We start from the raw sequence: 21,965 nt of genomic DNA on the forward strand, positions 1-21,965 counted from the left end.
CTGAAAGTGTAAATAAGGACTAAATGTATAATAGGTAATGTGAAATAGGAAGAAAAGGGGCAAAGGGGAAGGAAGTGGGAGGGCTGGGGGAAAGGATAGAGGGGAATGGGATTAATATGAGAAAATGGAAAAATAGGAACAAAATCTTTGTAAATAGGGAGGAATGGAGGGGTTGAAGGGAGGGCTGGGCAAAGGTGAAAAATAAGAACCAAGAGAGTCTATGTAAAGGTGCAAATTTCTAATGATGAATGTCATTATATTGTATACCTAAAATGTACCAATGATTAGAATGAATAATCGATAATACAAAATAGGAAGAAAAGGTCCAAAGGGGTAGGGGTAGTGGGAGGCGCAGGGGAAAGGAAAGAAGGGAAAGGAAAAATGATGAGAAATGGAAAAAATGGAAATAAAGTCTTTGTAAATAGGGAAGGGTGGAGGGGGTGAAGGGAGGGCTAGGAATGGGGAAAAAATAAGAACCAAGATGCATTATGTAAAGGTACAATTCCCAATGAGAAATGTAATTGTGTTGTATACCTACAATGTACCAATAAAAGAATTTAATTTAAAAAAAAAAGAATGAAGGACGTATTCACTCTTGTTTGTGGTGGTGATTTAATCGATGTATATTGCTATTAAAATGTGCTCGTGGGAATTTACAGTTACTAAGTTTACCAAAATATGGAATTTAATATCATTAATACTTCAATAAAATGATAAAGACCAAAACAAGAACATTTATACACTAATGTTGAGGGTAAAATGGTTTGACAACTTTGAAAAACTGGTTATCATCTTGTAAAGATAAATATGCATATGCCCTAGAGCCCAGTAACTGCACTCCCAAGTATATGCCCAATAACAGTATTTCTCAAGAGGGTCATTACAGAATTTTTGAATTGAATAGTTCTTCATTGTGCAGAACTATCTAAACTAAGCCTCTACTTTGTAAATGCTGAGAGTGTCACTGCACCAAAGATACTGCTACTCATCAAGCATGCTACCCACTTCTCCACATTTCCCAGGATTGTTGAAGGTAGAGAGGAGTCATTAGTTCTGGATAATAAATGGCTGGGAGAATTGGAATGGCTCCAAATATACAAGAGCCAGTGAACAACACTCCAGTTACCTCTTCCCCTGCCACATGTCACAAATGTTAAGTTACAAAAGAAGACAGCCTCTCTTAGGCTGGGTCCCTGGAGAAACATGGAAAAGAGAAAATCTCTACCCCTCAACTCCACTGACTAACAGTGGACAAATAACGTGAGTGAAAATAATTTAAGCCACCAAGATTTGGGGGATTTTGTTACCATGGCATAACTTAAGTCTGATATGCTGACTGTCCAATCATACGTTATTATCAGACATTGCTTGAGCACAGTAACAGTACTTGTATACTAGGAGACATGTCAACAGCACTATTCATACCAATAAAAATCTGTAAGTAACCAAAGGTTCATCAGGAAAATCTCTTTAGAAATTATGGAATTTCTAGAGAGTGGAACATTGTACAGAAATAAAAGCCACATAACATGAAATCTTATTAAATACAGTATTGAGTGAAAAATCAATCAGAGATCACAGTGTGATACCATTTTTATATAGTCCAAAAACAAAATATAGCTACATAATAAAACTGGTTTCAAACAATGAATAATGTTATAACTATACAATTTAGGATAGTAGATATCTTGGGAGTTAAGGAAGGTAATGGGACAGATGTAAAGAGAATATAAGGAGAAGAAATAATGGTATTGATACTGCTATAATTCCTAAACTGAGTTATACTTACCCGTTATTCAATTTATCATGCTTCATAATTTAACAAATATCAAAGCACTGAAATACACTACTAAAAATCTATTAAATTCTAAATCTATTAAATTAAATCTAGCATGACTTAATGAATAAAAATGTTTACTTATGAAACAAATATTGTTTCAACAATCAAATTTTAAAAGTATTTATTTAACAAAAGCATTTGTAATTTGAAAATATAAACTGATGACCACATTCTAGTAATGTATTGATTTTTATACCACAGCAATTATAGATAGGTTATGACCAGTCTCACACCTTATTTCTAGTTTGTCTGTATAAATTAGAAATAAACTTGTCCATTGACTCTGTTTTTCCTTTAACAATGGAAAAGAACAGAAAAAAGGAATAGACAAATATTAACAAAAGCTCAGATTACAAAAAGGGAGTTATTTTTCCTTAATTCAGTCAACAAGTTTTAAAGACTTAAGTTTTCAATGTATTCAATTATTTTTAAAGGCATAGTGCAAAACAGGTTTTACAGGGCCAGGGATTTAGTTCAGTGGTTCCACCGCCTGCCTAGCAAGCTGAGGACCTGGGTTCGATCCCCGGTACCAAAAAAAAAAAAAAAAAACAGGTTTTACAAGGTCTACTTGTGAACAGAGGAAGCTATTAACTTTCAATTCACTCAATGGTAGAAGTTTATCCAATAATAAGCCTGGGAAGTAGGACAAGTCTCTTGGGCTCCAAATAGAAATGCTAATTATAACTGGATATTCTGACTTTATCTGAACATTCCATGTGCTTTCCTGCTTCTAACTCTCTGAGCATAGTAGTATTTCTCACCATCACTTTGACATCAAAAGATTTTTTCATCCTTCTAGTTCTATTATTAATTGCCACCTCTTTCACTGCAAAATTCCCTGCCCCCACACACATAAAATGAAATCTCTCCTTCCACTAATCTCATACAGTACTTCTCTCCTATTGTTGTGTCCATCCTTCATCTTCTGCTATGAAAGTATAAGCTCTTCAAAGGCAGGAATACTTATCCATCTTGGTATTTCTCGGGTCCCCAGCACAGAGCCTTCCCCCAGAGCATATTTAATAGTTATATTCACCTATGCAAACACCCAGCATCATAGAGAAGAGAGACTGCTGACATGACATCAAACATTAAATATATACTTTAAAATAATGGCCTGTAGTGGCAATAATGATTAATTTTTCAGTAATTCAACCAAAGGACAAATTCTTATGTAATAGGTCCAGTCACCAATTCTTCAACACTAAGACAAAAGTTAAGGACCAATGATTTCAAAATGAAAGACTGAAATCTAAATGAAGTTTTTAGTCTGGCCAAAATCTACTCTTGAAATAAACAAGAACTGGCCTTCTTAGGATTAGAAAAAATAACAGTAGAGAGGGAAACAACTGATACATCTTACTTACACATGAGGAAAGACTAGTTTAAACTTAATGAAAAATGATTTTTTTTTTTTTTTTTGGTACCAGGGATCAAACTCGGGTACTTGCGCTTGCAAGGCAAGCGATGGAACCACTGAGCTAAATCCCCGGCCCTGAAAAATGGTTTTGCTAGATAGCAAGTGAACAACAAAACCATTTATTACTATTCTCATCCAGTTTTACCTTCCTCATCTCCTCTGGAACAGATAAAACATTTGTCAATTTTAAAAAGGTTAAAACTGACATATAATTATGGTCACGTTACATCTACCAACACTAAAATAAATCTGACAAAGAAAAGTACTTAATGTTGTCCCAAGAAATCTTTCTGTTTTATACATGATACAAACAGAGGCTTAAGGGAAAGAAAGTGCAATCGAAGACTTTAGTACTAGAAAAGTTTAACCCTCAGTAGGCTTGAATGTAGATCATTTAGTAGCTCAGACTTAGGAATCAGTATACTCAAAATATGCTCAAGATATGAAAAGACCTCTACTCTAAAATATAGCAGTGAAATTCTAGTTGATTCATTTTCACTCCAGTAGGTAAAATGCACATACCACAGAAGCTAAAATCACCAGGGCTTCACATGAGCCAATGGCATTTTTATTTTCCACAACTCTAATCCCAACAATGCCCACCAGTAGAGCACAACACAAACTAAGACCTTAAATGAGTCAAAGAACGTCTAACTCCTATTACAGAAATGTCTCAAAGAAAGGTTCTTACTGATGATAGGAAACCTTTTAGTATTTGTGTTTGTTTTACTTACTTTTCCACCAATTAGTGGCAGAACATGCATCTTTCCGGTCAAGCTGTCTTTCACAGATGATACTATCAAGCAGGTCCCACACAGGATAACATGGCGTCTGGTCCATCGGTTTACTGGCAATTGCATTCTGCCTTTGCGGACATTGTACATTCCTGAGAGCTGAATCCGTTCAGAGCTACCAGTGCTGTGAGGTTTTCCTTAAACAAACACAAGAAAATGTGTTATTCTTTTAAAATGAGCTATTTTTCCTTCCTATTCGAAAGCCCCCAAAAAATAACTGGACAAGAGATTAATTATAGGGAAATAATCTAATTTATAATTGGGAGAATATGACAGCTGCAGTAATGGAATTATTTTAAGAATGCCAGTATCTACTCCACATGTATATTTTAATATCAGATGACAAAAAGCCTTTTCCTTAAAAGCCAAGGAGATTATTCCCTTAACTACCCTATTTTAATCCAAGTTTTATTTTTGTCTATACACTAACAATTTTACATTTACAAAAAGATGAATTCACAATTTTTATGGATGGTTAGAATTAACTTAAGTATACTAAGAAAATATTTCAGACCGAGATAGGAAAATAACATTCAATATACAGCATTTAATGAAAATTAACAGTTCTCGTGAATTTAACTGCTTTTATTTTTACTTCTGTGTACATTCAATGTATATTTACTATAAGGGAGATAAAAATGAAAGATTTTTCTAATAGGAAAATACTCCACTATGGCCACCAGATAAGTCTTCAAACATAAATCTAACAGCAGTCCATGAAGGATGGGTATACCACAATGCTTGTGATTTATGGAAAGCAGCACAGAGACAAGCACTGAGACTTTAGAGACACAGATCTGAGAAAGATGTGGAGTTTTCATCTCCCAGGTGGAAAGAATAGGGCAGAATTATATTCAGGCAAGTCCTATCAACTTAATGACAGAACTACTTGGATTAACATGCCTTAGTGCTGGAACTGGGTTAATAACAAGCAAAATATTTCCCCAGTTCTAGATATTGAATATACACTGTATAATAGCAAAGAATACTAATGCTGAAGCTCAGAAATAAATCACTAGGGGATATGTGTCCTACAATAAGACTCAAGCCAGAAGTGATATATTTGTAAGTTTGACTAGTTGCCAAGGCTCAGAAGCAGATATAGGTTCAAGAGAAAATATGCTAATTTTTAACATTAATAGAATACAGTTAATTTTTATTAATAGTCATGATATATGTCTAATACGCATTAGACAGGGAACAGAAAAAGCAACAAAACTAAAGATACCTACCTTTGGGCAGAGATATTAGGAAATAAAATCAGCAGTTTGAATTTTTCTTTCTCTTCCTGCTAGTATATCAAAATGTTTTATAAAATAAAAACTTCACACATCATAGTATTTTTGCTGGGGCTGGGCCAGTGTAGGAAGGTACTAACTATGTTGTTGTCCACCAAATATTAATTTCCCCAGAAATACTTTTTCTAATCTCACATGGCCTCTTCAGGGATCCCAAATGTATACGTAATTAAGCTACTTGAAGTTATCCCACAGCTTGCTGATGTTCTCTTCTCTCTTTCTCTCATTGTTATTGGTTTTATCAGTTTGCTCATCTTTTCTTTGGCACTATTTAAACTACTTCATCCAGGATATCTATAGAAGTCCAATTTGAGTATATGTCCACAAACATATACGTACTATAAACATACTCATTAACACATATATGTGACCTCCATATCTCTCCTTAACATGCTAATGCTTTCTTTTATATTCATGAATATATAGAATATATATATATATATATATATATATATATATAGCTGCCTAAATGTCTTTGGTAAGGCATTTAATTCTATCATTTGTATTATTTGTGTCAGTTTAGTATCACTGAGTTTTCCCCTCATTATGGGTCATATTTTTAACATAACTGGTAATTTTTGTTTGGATGCCATTCACTGTACTTTAGTGAATGCTAGATATATTTTTATTTGTATAAAAATAACAGAGCTTTGTTCCAGGACAGTTATTTGGAACAGTTTGGTTCTTGTAAGGTTTGCTCCTGAAATTTGTTAAACAGGAAAAGAGTGGCCTTAAGTCTAAAACTAATACCCTACTGAGTGCTTCAAACCCTGTAAATTATAAGGTTTTCCACTCTGGCTGGAAGGAACAAGAGCTATTGCTGTATGCGCTTCAAATTGTTTCATATGCTCTTTCCCTAGAGTTTTTCCCAGCTTTGTATATTTTCTTCACATGCATGTACTGATCAGAACTCAGTTTAAGGCTCAGTGGTGACTCCTAGCACATTTTCAGAACACTACCTCTCTGAGCATTTCTATCTGCTCCAGTACCCAGGCCTATAAACTCAAGCAGCTTATCTTCAATGGACTCCAAGCAGTTCTAATTAGAAGAAATTAGAAATAACAGAAACAGTACAAATTTGATGCCAATTGAATGACTTTGCTATATTATCTACTAAGACCTATCTTTGTGGGAGTTTAAAAATATTAAACTACAAATTATTACTATAGAATATTGAATTATAAATTCTTTAATTTTTTTTCCCTTCAAAAAGTAGAGCTTTATTCCATTCCCTTTGTGTGTAGACTGCACTTGGTGGCTTTGTCTAACAAACAGAATGTGGAAGAAGCAACAGTGGCTTCTGGAACTAGTTCATAAAATGCATAGGGCTCCTTCTTCACTTTATAGGATCATTCCCTCAGGGGAAGCCAGTTGTCATCTCCCAAGGACACTAACACAACCCTATGAAAAAATGACCAAGGTAAGGAATAGAAACTTTCTGCCAAAAGCCAAAAAAAAATTGAAGCCTCACTGACTGCCATGTCAGCAAGCCCTTTTAGAAGTAGATCCTCAAGCACTATCAAGCCCAGAGAAAAGCAACCCCAGGACATCCTGACTGTACATCTCATGGCAAACCCTGAGGTAGAACATTTAGCTAAGCCCCTCAGTTCTTAACTCTGAAACTATGACATAATAAATGTTTGGTGTTTTGAGCCACTAGGTTTTGGGTGACAAAACAATTTCATTATGTTGGTGTTACATAGTTCTACTTACTGAACATAAAAAACTTTAATAATCTATACTGCCCTAAAGGAATATACAAAATTTTTAGTACTTTAGTATAAATTAGGGAGGTCTACTATATAACCTGAAATAGTAAAAATAAAACAAAACAAAAATAAGAATGGCACATTAAACTATCACAACAGTTTCCAAAATGTTGGACTGAAGAACTCAAGCTAATACAACACCAAAAACTAGGAAGTCTGATCACTACATAAAGTTAATGGAAGAACTTAACATGTCCCTGAAGCCCAAAATGGCCCACAAAGAATAAAAGTACTCAACTTTCACTTCTCCTTCTCCACTTGTCAGGCTCAGACTAATAAAACTCTAAAACATGTTTCTTATTGCATATAAATCCTTAAATCCTTTTGACTTCTTCCAGTGACAGAAAGAATGAATTAAATTACTTGCCTAGGGTCATTTCAAGAGCTAGCAGAAGGATTGAAATGACTCCATAAGAGGTCTGGAGACCTGAGCCCTAAACTGCATCTGGGAATTTTGTCTCAGAGATGAGAGGCTAAAAGGATTTCAGCCAGAAGTGCTGGTGCGAGCTCTGAAACAGATTTTAGTTGCTCTTTAGCTAATGGAAATGACAACCAGCTGCTAAATAGATTGGGGGAGGGTTAATTTATGCATTAGATCAAAATGTATAAAGTCAACTGCCCAGTAAATCTTGCTTCTTCCTGCTACGCAATTTGAATAGGTTTATTTCTATTTTCTAAATTACAGTAGACCCTTATCCTTGACAAATGTCATGCCCTGAATCTTTCTCTAATCCCTAAATTCTTGAATAACATCAGAGATTATAATTTCCTTTATAATATTCTTTAAACAGTACCTGATAAATGTGAGCTACCCTACATACCCTTAAAAGATTCAGTAAACACAGGGCTAAAGTAATTAAAAAGGGAAAGACTCCACCAAAGCAAATTCTTATATAAACTATGGCAAAATTAGTTATGAACTTTTAAAATAGCAAAATAAAAATAGTGAAGATTATTACTGTGACTGTACATTTATGTAATATACAGCTGAAGACGATAAAATGCTGAAAAGAAATGCCAAGTGAGGACTAATTAGAGCAGAAGGACACAACTTTAGCATGCACCAAAATCATCTGGAAGGCTTGCTAAAACAGACTGCAGGGCTCTACCACCCAGAGTTTCTGAATCAATAGTTCTAGGTGGGCCAGAGATTGTGCTAATACTGCAGATCCCGGGAGGTCCCCGAGACCCACGAAATTACAATATAAAGTTATCAATGTCTTCACTTGGAGTTTCATCAGAGCTCGGCTCATTAACCTCAACTAAAGAAGCAAATGAACCTGGTTGGGGAGAAGATGAGAGGCAAACAGAAGACCGATGGACTAAAGAGGAGGTGCTGTCTTAACCACTCCCTCCTCCCCTAGCTTTAGTTCTCAGGCATCTTTTAAAGTTCCCTCTATTCCATCATTCTACAGACAGATACAGTTTGTCCTTAATACTGGATGCTCAAGTTTCTTCTTAGGATGTATGCTTAGAGAAGGTATCTTCTTCAAATGTGAGTTTCATTATAATATTGCATTCACAGAGCTGTAACCCTTTACACCTCATGAGCTTTTCCGCTCAGTTCCAGAAGCAATATATAGGTAGCTGATGGGGCCTCCTGCTATTAACTTTATATCTGGCAAAGGAAACAGATTTGAAAATTTACAAGTCAACCTTCACTTGTCAGTGTAATGTCTGTAACATCTGTTACTTTCCAGAAATGGTGGTCTTGTGCTTCCTGTGCATAGCTTCACACAATACCTTAAGAGTCTTTCAGCATTCTCTTAAGTTTTCTTACTTTTGATGAGCCATATTTTCAAGGGCTAGATCAATCACTGAGACAGTTTTACTAACTTTTTATTACAGTCATTTCCATTAAAACAGATGGTAGACCTGCTCAGGTCCATAGGTTTGTTACACTTTTGCCACATTCATCATTCTTAAGTTACTCACAGTTTCTATTTTCTGGCTAAAAATCATTTTGGTAGACTTCAGAATTTTCATCACCTGCCTTTCCAGCTAGATTTGGTACTTCTCTGCATGGAATGTCACAAGGCACAAGAGTTAAATTGTAAAATCCCATGAGTGAGGTTTCTGAGCCTTGCTAAAACAAGCAGCAAGCAGACCTTAGAGTAGGCTTAATTTCTTAGCTTCAGAAAACTTAAAAATTACTAACTAACGTGAGGCTTTAGAGACCTCAGGAGGGACTAAATTTTAAATCTGAGAGTAAGGTCCACTATTTACATTTTTTTGGTACCAGGGATCGAACTCGGGACCTTGCACTTGCAAGGTAGGCAGCGGAATCACTGAGCTAAATCCCTGGCCCTGCCCCTATTTACTTTTAACTGCTCTAAAAGAATAAATGGCATACTCAGCTAACAACCTTCAGATAAAAACTGTGATTGTGTCAGAAGTGATACATACTACTGTGGATGTGGAAATCAGGATGATGAAGACAGACAGCTTCACAGCTTCAGCTGAGTCAAGTTTGCGCTGTGAGATGCTTTTGAGAGTGTTGCAATGTTCCATCCAGGCAAACATGCACACCTACATAACCTGTACCACTCACTGGTCCTCTCTCCTAAGACATAGTAAAATAACACTGGTTATATTTCAGTTTTCTTTGCCAAGAACAGACTTCAGTCAAGATGACTTTGAAGATTACAAAGATCAATGCTCACACAATCAAATAAGTTACAAAATAAATCAAAATTCTTTCCTACCATGGTTCTCTCGGAGAGGCAGGTTATGGAGTTTATTTTACACTTTATAATATATACTAATATAGCTGAAATTTGACTTTCTGGGGGGGCACGGGGGACCACACCTAGGGCCTTTGCATTAAGCTACATCCCCAACCCTTTTTATTTTTTGAGGCAGGGTCTCATTAAATTGCTAAATTGCCCAAACTGAGCTCAGATTTATAATCCTTTTGCATCAGTTTCCCAGACTGCTGGGATTATAGGCATACACCACTTTGCCTGCCTAAATTTTACATTTATAAATAAAGATTCCAAGAGCAAAATAATTTCCTTAAAACTTTATTCCTATTCCTCTATTGCATTGACTAATATTCTGTTAACAAACCTTTTCTTTACAAAAGTTGATTAAAGATGATATGTCTAGATTGGTAAATTCTAAAACTGAACTCAGAAATGTCTAAAACTCACCCATTCTAAACAAATGACTATCTCTCAACTTACTAGGATCTTTAAAAAAAAAATTACCAAACCTTCCACATCCCTGTGATTTACCTATGGGACACTTCATGAACTTTATTTTAAACTTTCTCAGAACTACACACAAAATCCACAAAGTTTTCACTTAAAGTTTTTCCAACTAATATAATAAAAAAGCTTCAACATCAACAGTGTAAGAGGGGAAATAATCCATTAATTTCACAGTACTGTAAAATAGTGTATAAGTTTTTGTCAATTAAAAAAGTGTATATTGCTTAAATACTTGTAGTCATAACATACAAAATTATATATCCTGCTTATCCACTTCAAATTTTATTACACTTTTCCAAGTTGTCAGTTATCTCTTAATGACTTGCAAAATACACCGGAAGTTATTTATTCCAATGTCCTCAAAGTTGATGACTGCTTCTGATTTTTCCATTCTATGAATGGCTAAGTCAAAGAACATGAAATCTTTTTTTATGACTCTTAGATCCCTCTTTAATGTTACCAGCTTTTTCTAGCCAGCAGCTCCACATCAGCTATAAATCAAAATCAGGAAAAATAAGCATGCTTCCACTACTAAATATTTTCCTCACAGGAATGAACACCTTTCTTGACATTCTAAGAGCATATGTAAGAAAGAACAAACTGAGCCACCTTACTACAATAAAGGAAGGTTTCACGTTGGTGATACCAGCAATTGCATCTGAATAAGACGTGAAGTCACTAGTGTCTAAAGTATGATTACAAGAAATCAACCTAAAAAAGAAAATGGAGACGCCCGTAATTTTTGTGGAAGACTTTTGTATTTGTGTTTAAACAAGTATCATTCTTATTTTATATAGTACTCTATACTGTTTTCCTCTCCGCTCCCAAACCCCTAAAAGAACATTTTTTCATCAAAAATAAAAAGGAAGACAGAGAGGTTACTATGCCATCAGTCACTGACTATGACAATAAAGAACAAGAGCACACTTAGCTATAGATTATAAAAAAAAAGTATTTCCAAACAACTATAATGAAAACAGATGCAATAACCACAGATTTTGCTGTGCTTGCTATCATAAAAGCATATTTAATAGTCTTTCAGATCTAGGAATCCAACTTAATTCTTTGGTAGACAAATCATTTACTCACAAGTAAGTCTTCTGGGCTTCCAAGGGTTCTATAATCTCATAAATCTAGTCTTCCTTGATTTTGGAATTCCTCTAAACCTCATCCTTTGGCTTACAGATTCCGGAGTAGGCCTAACACCTGGTCTACTAGGTAGAATTTTTTATGTTCAGGTCCAAAGCCTAGCCTCATATCTGGAATATAGTAAAGGCTCAATAAGTTTCTGTTAAAGAAATATATCCCTGTGTTTCAAAAGAAAGCCACTTCCCAACTATACAGTAAAATTAAATGATACAATTTACAGCTGCAAAGAAAACAAATGGCTCAAAACAATCTCTTTAGCCTGGAACAATCTTTAGTACACATAACTGAAAAAAACATTTGCCTAGAATTATCACCCAAATTATTTCAAGCTTCTATTCCAGAAAGGGAGGTGTTTTTGTTTTGTTTTGAAGGAAGGGAAAAAGAGGTATTTTCAATGGGAAAATGAAAACCATCTAGTAGAATTAATATGTATGTATTTAGTTTTGAACATCTAGCCTGGTACTATTTTCATCATAAAATAATTTATGATGGAAATAAACACACACAAAGTTGAAACAGAAAATTGAAATCATACCAAAAGAATAAGAAAGTCAAATGAGAGTTTTGTGTTTACAACAGGAATAACAGATCTATCATTTCTAGTGTCCCTGGAAGTTAAAGACCAAAATCTGTCTCCAAATTTGTGGACAATAGAAAGGAATATTTGCTAACTCATTTTTCAGACTATAATGATTAGCAAATTAAAAACTTTGGAACCTTATATCATAAATATATGGTTACTATCATAACATAAGGTTATATATAAGGAACCTTATATCATAAATTTTAACACGAGCTCTTCATTTTCACTGTAATTCACAAAATCATTACTGTAATGACATATGATCTGAGGTCACACCTTTCAATTCTGAATTAGCAAAGAAAAGTTTTCATTTTTTGTAGAGCAATGAATTATAAAAATGGCATTGCTCAAAATAACACAGGGAGTTTGAGAAGAATGAATTAGAATGCACACCTTAAAATGTAAATCCTATATCCAAAATAATTTTTAAAAGTTCATGAGGCAAAATATATTTAAATAATTTTCATATGAACACACCAGAATTAAAATGTGCTATTTTGGTAGACACTAATTAAATGTTTAACAATTCCATTTTATCTTTCTGGACACATATAATAATCACATTTCTTTTCTTCTCTTGGAATTCAGCTGGAGTCACAAAACTGGTTCTGGCCAACAATATGTGAGCAGCAATACATATGCCACACACTCTTCACCTGTTGACTAGTTGGATCAAGTTGGTCCAGAAGACTCAGAAAAGGCTCTAGGGAATAAGGGGGCTATAAAACAGAATAAGCCTAGGTTCCTGAGACAACTGGAATGGAGCTACTTGACTAGAAATATCAGCAATGGACATGGTCATGAGAACAACAACAAAAAATGTGTATTATCTTAAACCATTGCCATTTGTACAGCTGATTGTTGCAGTAGCTAAAATTTCCCTAACACAGTTACATTCAACTTTAAATTTCATCCTCCCTGGAAGTGAAATAAACTCCAGCCATAACCCATGCACAAACTCCTAGAACTAGGAACACCAATATTCACAAGTTGAGTGTCAAGTTCCCATTCTTCTGATATACAAGTAAAAGACTGCAAACATGCTGCCTGTCACAAAAAAAAGGTCAGGAGGATGCAATGCCAGCATACTTCTCACAGACAGCACAATGTTCTCCTAATTCTCAAGTAGAAGAATGACTCCAAGCAGCAGCTTAAAAAGCAGGTCAAAGGACCACAAAGGCAGCAAATGACCATCTTTCACTGGAAATTAGTGTTGGCTCTCTAAATTCTTTATATTAGTTGCCTTGGGTTACTGTAACTACTACAAACTGGATAACAAACAATAAAACAATTTAAAAATGTTTTCCTCTTGGTTCTAGAGTCTAGAATCCTACAATTAAATTGCTGATGGGCACTGGTTCCTTCTGGAGGCTCTTGAGGAGAAACTGTCCCATGCCTCTCTCAGCATCTGGTGGTTTTACATAACCCTTGACTCTGCTTATAGCGGAAGAATTCCCATCTTTGCCTCTGTCTGCACATAACTTCAGTGTGTATCTCTATTCATCCTAGTCTCTTCCTATAAGAACATGTCATTAGATTCAATGCCCACACTTAGCTGATATGACCTCATCTTAAGTAATTACATTCCAAAGACCCTAAGATCATAATCTAAGGTTTGGAGGAGATGAGAATTTAGGGACAAAAATCCACTACACTGCTGACCTCTGATCTAAAAAAGTCTAATTTTCTTTGTTTTTCAAATTTTTAATTCAATAATTAAATATTTATAATTTTTACCTTTGTTCAGTACTGCCATAATTGAACTTTCAGTGCAATGTAGTGAGAGTATTAAGTGTACAATAAAACTTACTTAAATCACTAAGTAGCACCTGATTTTTCTTGCTAACAGAGTTCTAAACAGAATGCTAGCCATAATATGGTTTTTTAACTTCAAAATGTCAGGGACAAATGTCCCAGAAGACAGAAGTATCATACCCCTGGAAATTGAAGTTACTAAAGATAAATGAAGCATCTAGTGTGTTTTGTGTCTGTATGGCTTATGTCTAGACATTTCCTCAAAGCCTTGTACAGTCATAGGGGGGACTTTTTAGAGGTGGATGGATCTAGGGTATGTGATGCTACAATCAGGGATGTGTGATTACTAAATTAATTCACTGATTGGTTTGGCATAGTTCTGGCTAGGATTAAGAATGTGAGTGCTACACCCCTGTCCCCCACCCCCCGCAAAGGCAGGTAGCCTGCATAAAATATAAAGGGCAGAAAGAGGGTTAATGTGCTGTTATTGGCTGCCTGCTTGCCGTGGATTATTTTTCCTCTGTGATGCCCCTGTGCCATGCCACCCTGCCTTGGAGCCAGACAACTATGGACTGAAACCTCTACAAACTCTGAGCCAAAATAAACCTTTTCTCCTTTAACTTTGAGTGTCAGATATTTTGTCTTCACAATGAGAAAACTAACTATGACAGTGTCTTTTTGGGGGGGGGGCGGGGGGAGGTCCATAGAAGGACAATAACTTGGCTGAAGTCCAAACATCAGTGTTTTAGTATAAGTTGTGCCACCGTTAACATTTTGGCTCTCTATCTAAGGTAAATTTTTTTATTTAACTTTCTTCAAGAGAAATTCTTAGTGCTTGAAAGGTACTTTAAGAACCACAAACATTAATCTTGCAAACTGTCACAATCTTACACATTCAACAATTTTACATATTTTTGCTCCCTGCTTACAACTTAAAATAGAGATAGCATCAATTAAATCAACCAACTGGATGGTGAACTACAAAGTCAACACAAGTACAAAAGATCTGTATATTAGTTTTAAAACACTGAACATAACATTATTTGGCATACACATTCATTTAACCAACATACAGGCTAAAAATGTGATATAAGAATAGTATATCACAACATTCTGTTTGTTCTGATTGTGCTGAGGAATGCCAATAATTTTTAACTGCTTAAATGTATTAAAGCTCACCACTATGGGATTAGCAACTATATTTACATAAAAGTAGAAAAGCCAGTCCACAACCTACTCCCTCGGTCTAAAGTAAGTTTTATGGGCTCTACCTGCAGATACACTCTGAATCTAACAGCCATTACTGTTTGCTTAGAGAGCAAAAACCTCCCCATTAGTCCCCTTGGTTCTAAGTCACCCTGGCAGCTCCACAATTCCTGTTGTCAGCTAAAATGTGTCTACCAGAAAGGTAAGCTTAAGTCCTTACTTATGGTAACTACGAATATGACTTTTTTGTTTTGTTTTGTTGGTTGGTTTGTTTTTTGGTACTGGGGATCGAACTCAGGACCTTGCGCTTGCAAGGCAAGTGCAGTGCCATTGAGCTAAATCCCCGGCCCCCCATGAATATGACTTTATATGTAAAAAAGATTTTTGCAGATGTGGAGTAATTGAAAAGATACAGTGAACATTTAAATTTTTGAAAAGTTATTGCAATAAGACACATTGCCATTAATTCCCTTCAAAATACTCTTCCTTACTTCAAATACACTTATCTCATCATTCTTGCCAATTTCTCATGCAGTTCTGCAAGTCCTTTTGTGTCTTTATGAAGTGTGATAAAAAACACAGCGAATGCTGCTGTCAAGTGCTATCCAAAGGAAAGGTAGGCTTGTAAAAGCATTAGGGTGTGTCCAGCACTTTATTCACTGAGTCTGGTCCCATTCAATTTCTGACTCTTTCACAGTCAAAATGAGCACAAAATGTAAACATTTTGAAATGATTCAGGAAAGTAAGGCAGCCATGAAAGTGCAATGAAAGAGACTCATGAAAAAAGACTTCCAAACTGACTCAGAAAGTGGAAAGAAAGATGGGATAAATGGGTTCAAAGTGAAGGGGAGTACTTTTAGGGGGATTCATGGCAATGTGTCTTTTACTGTAACAAATCTTTTTAACATTCACTTTTTTAAAATTAAAATTCATGATTATAATGAGATCACACTGGATTAGAACAGACCCTAACCCAATGACTGGTGTCAGAGTTTGGAAAAAGAGCAAGTGAAAATGGAGGTACATGGTAACATACAGTGATGCCATAGTAGCAAGCCAAGGAAATACCAAGGATTACAGGCAACAACCAGAAGCAAATAAAGATAAGGACGGATCCCTCACTAGTGCTTTCCGATGAAGACCATCTAGCCTCCAGAAGTATGGGAAAATAAATTTCTTTTGTTTCCACTCAATTATCAGTATTTGTTATGGTAGCCCAAGGAAACAGGTTCCAACGGGGCCACACCTCCTCCAGAGATTGGGGAGGTGGGTTACTTACTGCTTCCTCTAGCTTCTGATGGCTACTGGAATTTCTTAGCTTGTCACCACATAATTCCAATCTCTTTCTCTGTCTTCACATTTTCTCTGTGTATCTCAAACTAAAAACACTTGTAACTAGGTTTAAGGCTGACACCAATAATCTAGGATAATAATTTCCCCAACTTGAGATCCTTGGTGTAATCACATCTGCAAAGGATCTTTTTTCCAAATAAGGTAACATCCATAGATTCAGGGAATAGGGCATGGACATATTTTGGAGGCCACTATCAGAATGCCATACTAGATACAGTCCTAGGAAACTCACAAATGTGTTTAACAAGTAAATATTTCATTTTTATAGACAAGGAGGTAGAAAAGGGCGAGAGAAAACTATAAAAAGAGGAAAGGTGAGAAGGGAGGGAGATTGCATTATGAAACAATTCTCCAGTGGTATTACGTTGTCTACCTGGCAAGATGCTTCCTACTTTAAAGGCCTAATTCAAATGATGACTCCTTGCAAAGCCTTACCAATCCCCTCTGCCTAAAAGCAGTACTCCCTTTCCTATACCACTATATTTATATTTATCCTAACCTTTCCCACCTTACCCTCCTCTCTTACATGTCTCACAACTGTAAGCAACTATTTGCACTCAATTAGTGTGGTAATTACATGACTACAGGCATAAATGGAATCTAACATATAGATTCATTACATCAGATTTTCAAATTCCCAAATTTGTACCTCTACCCTAATCTTCCCTTGAACTCCAGTTTCCTATCCAACTGTTTATCATGTATCCACTTGAATGGCTCCTCCTACTTTTCTAAAAAGCAATCTCTCTTCACAAAAAGAAATTGCATTCGTTGAATAAACCAAGGCATCCTCCTGATTCTTTCTCTCATACACACTCCAGACCTAACCCAAGCCCAGACCTAACCCAAGCCCTACCTCTGACCTGTCTTTAAATTACATCCAGAACCCAACCACTTATCAATCGTTGTCATCTACACTGCTAGATGTATTACCTTCATCTCTTTCCAGCATTTTTTCCAAAGTCTTTTACCTGGTCTTCCTCCCTTTGCCCTTGTCCCACACTACAATCTTTTCTCACCACAGCACCCTGAATAATACTTATAAAAGACACATTCACGTTTATGCTCAAAAGCTTTCAATGACTGTGCAACTTGGAATAACAGCCAGTCTGTAACAGCCAATGCAGTCTATTGATCTGGCCCTCCACTAACTTTCTGACCTATTGTATCACTCTTGTCCTTGCCTACTTTCTCCTACTTAACATGGCTCCCTTTCTCAAGGTATTTGATCTAGTTGTACCCAATCATTCTAACCCCCAAATATTATCACTGGCTATTTCTGATCTTCCTTCCTCTCCTCTAAATCACTAATTTCTTAGGCTAAAAAATACCGTGACACTTCTATATTTAATCTGGGTTTTCACATTCAGAATCTGGAGCCTTCTCATAATGGCAAGTATGAACAGTTTTAAATGGTATCTATATTCTTAGCTATAGGTACTTAACACAAATAATTCAATAGCTGCCAATGAGCACAAATAAAAACTAGATTATACAGTACAATGAATCGATACATTATAACCCATCAACTTAGATAAAAGCCAGCAGCTATTAAAAAGGGGAAAGAAAGGTCCTGAGTCAACAGATTAGGAAGGAAACACACACATAACACACAAAAAGCAAACAAAATCCTGAAAATTTTCATAAAGAGTATACATTGCCTTTAAAAAAAAATTACACCAAAAGTGTAGATCACTACTATACATATTTTAAAACTTTCTCAATTTTGATTGAATGTCTTTTATGAACACCTTATTAAAAATTATTCAGACCTTTTAACAGAGTACTTTTGAATCTGGAAACTTGAGGGAAAACAATTTCTTTAGATTTGTTTTTTTATAGTAATAAAACTCAGCCTTTTATTATTCTATCAAAACAACTTCTAAAACATATATTTAAATTAGAAAGCCAATTTTTACCCATCCCTCAAGGTCCACAACTTTCTTTGCCTGCCAAGTTAATTTCTGCCTCATCAGTTTTCCCATAACACTTTACATATATTTATAATTAAGTCATGATTCACAAAATGCTAAAACCACTAACCTTTCTAACTTCTGTGAGCTTCAGGAATAAGAATCATACCATTCACTTTTGTATTTTCAAAGGACTGACTACACAGTAGGTACTCTAAAATAGCTGAAATAACTGGAAATTTTTAAAAAACTGAATAGAGATAAGAAAATTCAATTTGTATAAGACAGTTTATAACGATAAACTACATATAAAATTACCTAAAATATAAAAGCAATAGAGGCTACCAAAGATAAAAAGTTCAGCTAATAAACTTTTCAGAAAGAAATATATTCTGTCTTTGCAACCAAGCTTATTATACAACTTGTCTTTCAAACACAAGAAACACTAATTTAAAACTTATTTTTCCATATATTTATATTATATTTATATTTTTAGGACCTAAGAAAAACTTCTTAGTAGTTTTGGATACAAAATTATGTACATTACAGTTATCAAAGACAATTAAGCATTAAACTTTTTAAGACTCTATGATAAATCCATCCATTTCCTATGCTTAAGTCCAAAAAGGTTTTTTTCACTTTCTAAATTTACCATTGTTAATTGAGAAATAACTTTAAGACAAGATTATTCAGTTTTTTGTTGTGACTAGGTTTTTAACCTTAGTCTGGGAAGAATGAATGCTTTCCATCTAGTCAGCTCCTATTTATCAGTGTCCACTTACTGCATTTTTACTTTTACTTGAGCCATTCATTCAGCTTGCAGGTTAAACTGGAGAGGAAATCTCCCCAATCCTGACATGAGGACAAAGTGGTGTTTATCTCTGATGGTGAATACGTGCTGAAGCCGTCCTCATGGGTCATCTTACATAGCTGGGCTCCATCTTCACTAGACTGTACTCACCTACCCTTCCCATCTATAAAGTAGAGTGCTGGGATATATCACTGAATCTGCCATTTCTAAATGCTTATCTCAAAATAATTAACATGTATAAACATCTTAATCCCAGTGTAGTTTATAGACTGCATGAATAGAAGGATGGCATCTTATTTATATTTCTACCCCAGAAATCATACACCTTAGAACAAATCGCTCAGTACATACAAATAAAATTTACTTAATTGAAGTTTACTTAAAATTTCAGAGTATTCTCCTAACTTTGTGTATGTTTCACAAATAATACAGGGACAAAAATTATAATTTGAACCACGCTTGGTGGTACACACCTGTAATTCCAGCTACTCAGGAGGTTAGTTGAGACCCTATGTCAGAGAGAGGAAGGAAGGGCGAAGGAGGACAGGAGAGGGAAGGAGAAGGAAGACTAACAAGTACTCTAGTTCACCATCACTATTTCTTATATTTTGCCAAAACTATGTAATAAAATGTGAAAATTCTTTCCATATAATAGTAAGACAATTATCTTGTGATCACATATTGCAATTATCTCTAAAGATTATTAACTTGAAAAAAGAAAATCCAATTAATATATTCATCTTACATTAAACCAGAAGATTTCATTATTGAAGACAGTGAGGGGAACTTAGTTCATTCATAAAAAAGAGTTTAAGTGAAAAGCTAACTTTTGAGTAAATAACATACTAATTTAAATTAATTTCTGATGAACTAAGCGTTCATCTCATGGTTATTTCTTGGAGTATCCTGAAATAAATTCTCTCTTACTTCCTTTAGGTAATACTTCAACTCATAATCCCAAACAAATTTATATGGAAAACAAAACGGTATTTAAGAGCTTTAGAGTTGAAGAATATAATCTCATACTAAGATCTAAGGACAAAGTTCTGTTGAGATAAATAGGAAACCATGGATTTTAAAATAGACGTCAAGTTAATCTTCAAAGGTATAATTCCAGCATTGCAAACATTTATATATCCCAACTGCAGAAAGCAGTGTACATAACAAAATCCTTACCATCTTTTTATTGTCCAACGATATATTTATCTTGGAAGCATTATCTTTCAGAAGAAAAAGGTTTTCTCAAAATCTTAGGACCAATAAAAACAGGGGAAAAAAAAGAATCAACTAACCAATTAAGTTATCGTAAAAGTATAACACTGGTTATCAGCTCCACTGCTATAACAATTTTCTACCCATGGAAGGCAGAAAAAAAAATCTGTATGCAATTTAGACTACTACAACAAAAGCAGAACTATTATTTCTATTACAAGAGAGCATTCAGTCATTTTAAAGCACAGGAGACAACTAGATACAATATTTTGAAATATTTTATATCCTATATTTGAAACTATAAAAAAAAAGTAACACTGGCTATCCATATGAGTGGAAGGAATGAATCTTGACCTCAAACCATATCTAGACTCTAACAGAGTAGTATGTCTTCATGACTGTAACACAGGCAAACATTTCTTAAAGGTTACACAAAGAAGAAGAAAAGAGACACATTTGAATACATTAAAACTAAGACTATCTGCCATCAAAAGACACCATTAGGAGAGTGGGAAAAAAAATCAAGCCAGAGATTATAATATATGTAACCTATATTAACTAGCAAATGATTCTGTCCAGAATACATTAAAAGCATCCCTACAAATTACTTGGGGAGGGGGAGACAACCCAGTAAAAACACGGACAAAATACTGCTCTACCCTTTATCCTCCTACATTCTGATACCTAAAGAGACAATAAAAAGTGTTTTATCTTAGTTATGGAGAAAGACAACTAAGATCACAATGAATACTAACTAACCAGAATGGATGACCTTAGGAACAAAAATACCAGACTCTTCCATTTCATTCCTAGAGAATCACCTAACAAAAAAATACATATATGTAAATACACTAAAATATGCAAAAAGAATATTCTAGTTGCATTACTTGAAATTAAGGGGGGAGCACCCAGAAACAACACAACCATCCATAAATACTAGTATGCATTATGATAAAATTATATATGTAATATCACACAGCAGTAAACTCCTACATGCAAAAGCAAGGTTGAATCTCAAGAGCAGCCTTAAACATGAAAAATTAACCACAAAAGCGTACGTAACAGTGCTATTCATATAAAGCTTCAAATAGAAAGAATTAATCTATAGCAGCAGAATCAGGATAGTGATTATTCTGGAAAAGGAGTGCATATATTGTATAGAGATAGTAAGTAGGAGACACAAGAGGACATTCAGGATGCTGACAGTAGTCCATTTCTTGAGCTATGTGGTAGTCACTTGCTGATTCAGAATTGTGTACCTTTCTGAATGTATGTTACATTCTGATAAAATACTTGATATTTTCAAAGTAATCTTATTTATACAACTTACAATGAGCAGACAAAAATATAAAATCTGTATTATACAAAGTGGTAGAATCAATATGAACCATTAATACATCTGAACAGAATAGTCTTCCAAAAATCAAGCACTTTGAGATTACTTCTAAATCTGACTTTTTGAAGAGAGACTTTTAAAGCCAGGCATAGTTGCATATGACTACAAACCCAGTACTCAGGCGGCTGAACCAGGAAGACAAGTTCAAGGCCAGCCAGGGCTACAAAGTGAGTTGAAGGTTCACCTGCACTATACAGAAAGACCCTCTCTCAAAAAGAGATCAAATTAGAAAGAGATCAAATTATTTTCAATTC

The 21,965-nt window shown here is 34.9% G+C and overlaps 1 protein-coding gene across 2 annotated transcripts in view; it reads right to left on the reverse strand.

Moving 5' to 3' along the window:
- Nucleotides 1–21,965, reverse strand: part of Phlpp1 (PH domain and leucine rich repeat protein phosphatase 1) — a 232,899-nt gene that overhangs the window by 125,602 nt on the left and 85,332 nt on the right. For both annotated transcript variants that reach the window (XM_004858445.4, XM_021239231.2), the window contains exon 2: nucleotides 3,995–4,191. In XM_004858445.4, coding sequence (XP_004858502.1) covers nucleotides 3,995–4,191 — 197 coding nt within the window. The remainder of the gene's footprint in view (nucleotides 1–3,994; nucleotides 4,192–21,965) is intronic.

This window comes from Heterocephalus glaber, unplaced genomic scaffold (genome assembly GCF_053883595.1).
Source record: "Heterocephalus glaber isolate CG9 unplaced genomic scaffold, H.glaber_assembly_v1.0 deba00000331, whole genome shotgun sequence".
NCBI classification, from domain to species: domain Eukaryota; kingdom Metazoa; phylum Chordata; class Mammalia; order Rodentia; family Bathyergidae; genus Heterocephalus; species Heterocephalus glaber.